General features: G+C 48.9%; 1 protein-coding gene across 2 annotated transcripts; it reads right to left on the reverse strand.

Moving 5' to 3' along the window:
• Window positions 1-785: 785 nt before the first annotated feature.
• On the reverse strand, window positions 786-6,965 carry IRX2 (iroquois homeobox 2). 2 transcript variants are annotated; one of them, XM_040549137.1, is made up of 5 exons: window positions 6,127-6,965; window positions 3,918-4,323; window positions 2,842-3,594; window positions 2,067-2,134; window positions 786-1,437 (listed from the first exon to the last, which is right to left on the reverse strand). In XM_040549137.1, the coding sequence occupies exons 1-4, from the start codon at window positions 6,367-6,369 to the stop codon at window positions 2,091-2,093; spliced, it is 1,446 nt and encodes a 481-aa protein (XP_040405071.1). In that variant the 5' UTR covers window positions 6,370-6,965; the 3' UTR covers window positions 786-1,437; window positions 2,067-2,090. The 2 variants fall into 2 exon arrangements, with proteins under 2 accessions (XP_040405071.1, XP_040405070.1); XM_040549136.1 differs by having other exon boundaries at window positions 786-1,381; window positions 6,127-6,964.
• Window positions 6,966-8,157: the final 1,192 nt, after the last annotated feature.

The following is an 8,157-nucleotide window of genomic DNA, read 5'->3' on the forward strand; positions in this document are numbered from 1 at the left end:
TAATGCTCTCATGCTGGAACATTATTAATCATGGAATAAAATAGATGAGCCTCTTGAAAAATAAGTGTATGATTGATTAAAGGGCAATCTAAGAAGCTATTATTCTTGTTTTATAACCGTACGTTATATTCACTCAATTTATCTTTTGGGGAAAATAAATGATTGTTCATTTCTTTTCTGAAATTATATTATATGAGGATTCCCATTATTTTACTGAAAATTAAAATGATTAGTTAGCTGATCTTATGAGTCCAATCAAGGTGGATTTCTTATGTGACTATTAAATTAAAGATATGATTCACTGATATAAACAAAAAAGGGGAAAGGTCATTACAAAGCAGGAAATGGACTTTTTTCTCTTTATGTTTTTGTGTTTGCTTGCTTTAGCTAGAAGCAAAAACAAAGAAATTAGAAATAAGCCGTATCTGATTATGATTTTTTTTTCTCCCTGGAAATGGTGAATTTAAAGAATGTTAACTCTAATAAAGAGCTACTTCACACCCAACATAAATAGTTTATAAGAAACATGCCTGTATTCACATCACTCTCTCTACACATTTGCATGTATGTATACAAATACGTACTTGCACACATGTGAGTATTTAAACCTTCAGTATAACGGAACAACCCAGAAGGAATTAATTTATGCAAAGCATATCTTTGTAACATATTTGTATTGCTTATTTATTTTATAGTCTAAGCTGTACTAGTGAAATTATAACTTTCATCATCTTCTGAATAATAAATTATTATTTTTGGGAAAATGAATGACAAACACCATATTGTTGCAGACTAGTCTGTTTTTATTTACAATTAGAGATATAAATTAGTAAAGAATTCTCATTAAACAACCAAAGATTGTATAACCATCAACGTTTCAAATAAAAACCAGGCAAAATTTATTTACAAAAAGTTCAGATTCCATTGCAATACAACTTGCATAAATTACTAGAAGCTTTATATCGTTACAAAAATAAATATCAAATTTGTTTCCACTTTGTAAGGACTCAAGTTCTCCAATCACGTCTTTATTATCTCTACAGTATACATCTTTTACAAATAAATTTTACAATAAATCCTATCACACCTATCGAATATATACCGTGGCAATGAAGTGATCAATTCAAGATATCCTGAGAAAAACAGATCTGTTTTCAAAAATCACACATACATTGGGGAAACTATACTATACCAGAAAACTCACATTATGTCCAACAAAATTCTGGTTTAATAATTAGAGTCTGAAGATTTAATAGTGCTCTGTGGTCTTCTTTTATACAGTGGCACAAGATGTGATCCGGATTTAGAGATTTGTTATATGTATTAGCTCGGGGAGAGATGATGGCTTGCTGACTTTTTTCAAAGCAATTGTGACACCTACCTGTGGACCAAGGAAAGAACCAGGTCATCCTTCAATTACACACTAACACCATTAAACTGAAGAAAAAAACAAACAAACAAACAAAAAAAAAAAACAACAGGATAAAATTCTTTCTCATCTAATTTATCTTAGCCAAAGAATTAGTTGGAAAAATATCGACAAGACGATTTTTGTTGTTGTTTAGTTAGCCCTAGATAATGGAGGTATTAAGACTGTCAGGCAAGGGGCAATTCATAGATAACACACCCTGCTTAAGATGTATGTCGATCTCTAATAATTCTCCCTTTTTATTTCAAATATATGGTCACGGCGGGAAACCCCACTTAAAATATGCAATTACAGCACTGCCACGTGAGCACAAGCACTTTGTTTTTAAACAACAATACCTTCAAGAATATTTTTTAAAGCTCTCTTTCCGTAACATTCAAATAGTCCTTAAGGCTTTGCCTCACACAAGCAAAGAGTATGGGAGGTGAGGGAACTGTCTAACCTGACTTTAAAATGAAGACCAACACGAGAAAGAAAAGCTGTAATGAGAGGCTTAAAAATAGCAGAAAACAGTGTCTTACTTTGTAATCAGAGCCTTATGTAATGAAGCAAGAAATTAACGTTAAGCAAGTCTAGATCTGTGCACTCTTAGACCTGATGCCAAATGATCAGCGTAATAGAAAATGCTCTCACTTACTTGCATTGCTGTGTGATTGCACTTCTATAGGTATGGTTGTACTCCTACTGTGCAGACTTCAGTGGGATCTGTCAAAATATAACCTTCAGTTAGTCACAGGACACAGCTAGCTAACTAGATTATACACTTTGTGTACGTCCCAACTCTCGCTCACACAGAATTCATAGCTAAGTCCTTTAAAAGACTGGATGATATTCTATAATTGCCCTTATCTTGAGTTTTGTTTGTTTGTTTGTTTGTTTTTAATAAGATGACGATTATATTAGCATAAAACTTTCTAAAAAAAAAAAAAAGCGTTAAAAATGTCACACTCCACATAACTTCATGTCCAAGGTTAGCAATTATCCGAACCCAAAGCTGCAAAAACCGTGAGAATACTGGCAACAAAGAGAGCAAAAACAGTTTGTCAGAAAAAAAAAAAATAAATTAAAGGTAATGACAGCAGTGCTCTCTGGATACCTTTGGATTTAGTTTTCCTTTTAAAATGGCTTTAAAAGCTGTGTCTGCAGCGTGCGGAGTGATCTAAAAGTCGTGTTTTAAATTTCCTCTCTGCGTTCCTAAAGGCAAGTATTGATAGGATGGTGACATGCAATTTTTAATCCCCAGATTACACTATTGCCCATCTTCAGTATGCGGCCAGTGGCAGTGATGACAGTGTGCTCAGTGTTTTGTTCAGATAAGGTTTCAATATTTACAGTGTATAAGGGATTCACACTGGCCCAGGACAGGGGACGAGGTGGAAGGGGGAAGAAAGCGGTAAAAATAAGTCACCTACCTTTCTTTGAGTCATAACTAGATGGCCTGTAATGCTGTTCTAGCTGGTTAGTGATCGTTTTCAAAGAGTCACTGCTCTGCTTGTGAACAGAGCTGGCATTTAGGACAGTCTGACTTAGTCCCTCGTTTGAAGCCACTGCTGCCGAGTTGTATCTCAGGATTCCCTGGCTCTGGAGAGCGTTAAAGTTCCCATAGTTTGTATAATTGCTATAAAAAGGTGAGGTGTAATAAATATGCCTCCCCAGGAGGGAGGAGGGCGAGTAGGCAGCGCTGTGCGGGGCGGAGGCGGGGGTGGCCGAGGACAACGCCGCAGACTGGCAGCCTTGGCCCAGGTTCTGGCTCTTGAGGTCCGAGGTGGCGATTTCGGCCAGCGACCAGAGCTTGGGCTTGCTGGCCGTCGTCGGGGGCCCGGGGGAGGCGCGGCCGCCCAGCGCCGCCTTGCTGGCGCTGCGGGCGGCGTCGGCGTGCGGGTGGCCGAGCAGAGGAGCCTCCACGGCGGCCAGCGGCGAGGAGGTGGCGGGCTTGGCCGGCGGGTCGCGCTCCCCGCCGCCGCCGTCGTCCTCCTCGATGTCCTCCTCGTCGTCGTCGTCCTCCTCGTCGTCGTCGTCCTCCTCCTCCTCGACGTCCTCGTACTTGTCCTTGCACTCCGAACCCGACTCGCAGAGGGGGTCGCCGGCTCGGCAGGGCAGCTTCTCGCCATCCGACTCGGCAGAGCAGGAGTGGTCCGTCAGCGAGTCGACTTGCAAGCTGATCCCTGCGAGGGTCGGCGGGCACAGAAAGGCAGAGTTAGGGGGGGGCGGGAGGGAAGGAAGGAAGAGAGGCAGAGGCCGAGAAAAGAGCCGCCGCGGCGCCCCCCGCCGCCCCGCCGGCCCCCCGCGCCCCAACCGGACGCCCCCAGCCCTCCACGGCCGCCGGCGGCGAGAGGAGCCCGCGGCAGCCCGGTTACACGGGACGGGACGTGACGGGACACTTCCCCCCCAGCTAGCTGCCCATTTTTGGGGGGACGCGATGAGATGTGACGGCACGGAAGGGGGTCACCCCGCCGCCGCCGGGCGCCCGCCGTCACCCCGCGCCCACCTTCGTCCTCCGCGGAGGTTTCGTTGCTCTCGGGCATCTTCTCGGGACTCTCCTCTTTACTCCTCGCCCCGTCGCCTTCGTCGTCGTCCTCGTCCTCGCTCTTGTTCCGCGGGGCCCAGGTCATCTTGTTCTCCTTCTTGAGCCGCCGGCGGGCGTTGGCGAACCAGGTGGAGACCTGTGTGAGGGTCATCTTGGTGATGATGGCCAGCATAATCTTCTCGCCCTTGGTGGGGTAGGGGTTCTTGCGGTGCTCCTGCAGCCAGGCCTTCAGCGTGGCTGTGGCGTCGCGGGTGGCGTTTTTCCTGTACGCGGGGTCGTTGAGCTGGTAAGGGTAGGCAGGGCTGCCGTACGGATGGTAGCTGATGGCTCCGGTCATCCCAGTCGTATGGGCGTCGTAAGGGGAGCCCTGGACAGAACAAAAAGGTGGGGTTGGCAATTTGTTACTGCTGATAGCCACTAGTAAGTTGTCAAGGCGAGATCGGCGGTTATATTTGTATTTCCCCGGGACGGTGTCTTATATCCATATTCTATGAGGGGGAGAAGCAGCACCCAAAGGCCATTAAGTTGTGACCCCCCTACCCCACCCCCCCTTCCTCCACCCAACGCATAGGCACAGGCACACACTTAAAACCGGCGATGTTTTAATCTTTCTGACTAATTTCAGCTCCTTGTAATTGAATATTTCCCAATATCTTTTTTGAACCATGCAGACATTTTAAAGGCCCTACAGGTAGTGTCTCGATATCTACATTTCTCTCAAAGGTTCAAAAGATGTTTCCTTTTTTGCTATAGAAAATACAACAAAGCCGGCACTTAGCAATTCACTGCACTAATGCATTGCAAATCCAATTTGCAAATCAGAAGATATGCACCGTTTCGAATTGTTCAAATGCGATATAATTAGCATTTTAATTCGCCCTTTAACGTTTAAATTGCGCTTATTTAAGTCTGCATGATGCAAGAAAAGTTAAAGATATCGCTAAGGAACTCGCTAACTTTCTGCACGTCTCTGAACCCCGCAGATCGGTGACTCGCAGGCGCACCATCACCCAATATCCCACACAGTTCACAACCTCGCTGCAACTTCCAGCCACTCGCCTACTGCTTCTCAACAGCAAAAACAAGGGAGCGAGCTCCTCAGATCTTTTATACTACCCCGAATAAAGACTGCACGACAATTTATGCACCGCATTTTACGAACAGAAAGCAAGTAGTTTCCCTGTCACTTTGTAGGGAGAGCAAACTACCCTGCTGCCATCCCCTCCTAGGGTCTCGACGGCGGCTCCAGTCTTAAATTCCGGGTACAGGTCTTTGTGTATGCGGACTAGATACGTGTCTGACTCTGCGTGTGTACGTTTATAAAACTATATAACCATCTAGACGTGCAGTTTATTTATATGCTTTATGGTTTTATTTATATAGTTTATGCACGCGCAATTGCAAATGCTCCTTTTAACTAATAAGAAGAAAGTGAAATCCGAAACTGCGGCCACCACAACCATCCTGGGCTTAAGCGAAGCTCACAGATCGCAAACAGATGCTCCTTTTCATTCCCAAAATCCAGTTAAACCATTAGCACAAAACACACTGAAAGTAAATAAAACCACACGAGGATAAAGCCCGCAGCGCCTCTAAACACCGATTTAAACAGAGAGAGGGGAAAAAAGATAAAAAAGGGAGAAAAAAAAAAAAGAAAAGAAACCCTCCCCTATCCTACCACAGCGAAAAGAGGGGGGGAAAAAAAAAAAAAAAAAAAAAGAAGAAGAGAAAGCGGGGGGGGTGTGTGGTGGAAGGGGTCGGGGGGGTTGGAATGAAAGCCTGCAGAACAACTGACTGAGAAAGCCGTATTTCTTTAATCAGGGCTCCCGCACGGCTCCGGGAACCGCGGGGCGAGCCCGGGTCCCAGGCCCGGCGGCACCGCTCTCGGCCGGGGCGCACAGCGAGGCAGCTCCCCCGGCCCCGGCCCCGCTCGGCCCCGGCCCGGCCCCGCTCCGCCCGGCTCGGTTCGGCACTGCTCGGCTCCGCACCGCTCCGCACGGCCCCGGCCGCGGTGCGGGGCTGGCAGCGCGAAGGCGGCGGCGCTGCTGCGGGGCCTCCGTCCGGCTGTGTCGGGGACTGATGGCGAGTGTGTGAGGAGAGAGGCTGAAGATGATGAGGATGAGAATGCGGATGCTAATGAAGAAGGAGAGGGGTTCTCTTCGGTAGTTACCATGTAGGAGGGGAATCCCGTGGCGGGGTCTGTGGAGTACTGGAGCGGGCTGGTGAAGCCTGTGGCCGCCGCCTGGGCGGTGAAAGCTGCCGATCCCGGGTAAGGGCTGAATGCCGATCCCGACGAAGACCTAGCCAGCTCCTCGCTCCTGGGGGCCGCCAGTGCCGACGCCCCGTACGCCGGGCAGGAGTACAGAGCCAGCGAGCCGGGGGGCTGGTAGAGGTAACCCTGAGGATAGGACATGGCTTGCACTGGCGTGCACAGGAGCAGGGAGGGGGCGAGGGTGACCGGCCCTGCTGCTGCCGCTGCTCCTGGCGCTGCTTTCGTGCTCTCTCTCTCCCTCTCTCCCGCCCTCTCTCTCTCTTTCTCTTTCTCTCTCTCTCCCTCTCTCTCTCTCTCTCCCTCTCCCCGGTTGGCTCTGTGCAGTTATGTAGAGAATCGGAATTGTTATATGCTCCCCCCCATGCACACCCGCTCAGAATAAAAACAAACAGGAGGGAAAAAAAAAAAAAAAAAAAAGAACACCCTCCCCCCCCCAAAAAAAAGGGAAAATAAATCGAGCGGTCAGAAATCTAACCGGGAGAGGAAGGGCATCTGGGAGAGACGGAAGAGAAGAGGGTTAATAAATAGAGAGAGAGAGAGAGAAAGGGAGAGAAACAGAAGGGGAGAGTGGGAGAGAGAGAGAGAGAGAGAAAAGCGAGCCCCCGAAATCAGAAAAGTGGCTGCTGTATATGGAGTTCTCCCAGCCAGCCAGCCAGCTCCCCCAGCGCCTGCAAGCCTGTATTTTGGGGGAAGTATAGAGTCTGAAGTGAAGAGTTGAGGGAAGGAGCACTCGAGTTTCTGAGGGACATTGGAAAACAGAGCTGTCCGTCACCGCCGCTCATCTGCATAGCGCGGCGGGCCCGCCCCCTCCCGCTCCGGCCCCGTCTCCGTCTCCTCCCGCGGCCGGGAGGCAGGCAGGCAGGCGAGAAGGCAGCGAAGGCAGGCTTTGTAATGCAAGCCAGCCTCCCCGGCTGCAAGCACACTGCTGAAGCCAGACGACGATACTGCTCATCAGCTCCCCTCCGGACTCGCGGAGCCATAAATACTCTTTCACACACTCTCGGTTACACTCCGTCGCCTGCTTTCTGGGTCCAGGCGGGGAACAAAAAATCATGCGTATGATAAATAAATGCATCCCCTCACACACACACTCTCTGGAGAGCTAGCAGCTCCCACTGGACGCACGCACACGTATCATATGTATGTGCATTTGCACTCATGTGGGTACGCTAAGCCAGGCTCGGCGGAGCTGGGTAGGATACAAGGGAAGAGCACTTTGTAAAAGTACTGCCCTATATGGCAGAAAAGAAGAGCAACTGCTCAAAGCAACAGATCCAGGATCGTGCTGTTCCTGGCAGCGAGAGCTCTATAGTTTTCTAAGTTGCCACGAACAGTCTAAAGCTGGTCATGGAGCGCGTTTGCACATGAAGGGGAAAAAAAATATCCTCATCTTTCTTTCATTTCTATTCTTCCTGGTGTGGTGCGTGGGGAAGAGGCCTGGGTGACTCCTTCCGGGGGGCTAGCTGCTCCCTCCCCTCCTTTTGAAGTTCAGATAAATCTCTCGGAATACGATCGCGATGTAATTAATTTCCCAAATAACGTAATCTCTTCTTCTGCCCCCTCCCTCCTTTCGGCCCTGGCCACCCATCAGCTTCTAGACGTTAACAGCCCTGCTCCTACGGAAGGACGAAGGCACCGAGCTTTCCTTCTCGGTACAGGTCTAAATACATAGAAATATTTATCCATGTATATGTATCCTTTTAAGAGTAGCCCGCAGGGACCCTTTAGACCCCCGCGGGGAATCACAGCCACTCGAGCTCCGGCCTGGGGCTCCCGGGACGGGCTCTCCAGCAGCGCTCCCCTGGTCCCCCCGTGCCCCCCAGCTCCCTCTCTCCGCCCTAAGGGCACGGCGCTGGAGCCGGCCCGCGGCGCCCCCCCGCCGCCCCGCCGGTGGGCTAGGCCGCTCCGCGCCCCCTGCCCACACCAGCG

The sequence above is a fragment of the Cygnus olor genome, chromosome 2 (assembly GCF_009769625.2).
Source record: "Cygnus olor isolate bCygOlo1 chromosome 2, bCygOlo1.pri.v2, whole genome shotgun sequence".
Classification (NCBI taxonomy): domain Eukaryota; kingdom Metazoa; phylum Chordata; class Aves; order Anseriformes; family Anatidae; genus Cygnus; species Cygnus olor.

Bases quoted from the DNA above. Each gene is read 5' to 3' on its own strand.
- IRX2 (XM_040549137.1), bottom strand. From the start codon at position 6,369: ATGTCCTATCCTCAGGGTTACCTCTACCAGCCCCCCGGCTCGCTGGCT. The intron at 3,595-3,917 runs GTGGGCGCGGGG...CGACCCTCGCAG, and splicing joins AACCTCCGCGGAGGACGAAG to GGATCAGCTTGCAAGTCGAC. The intron at 2,135-2,841 runs GTAGGTGACTTA...ATATTTTGACAG, and splicing joins TAGTTATGACTCAAAGAAAG to ATCCCACTGAAGTCTGCACA.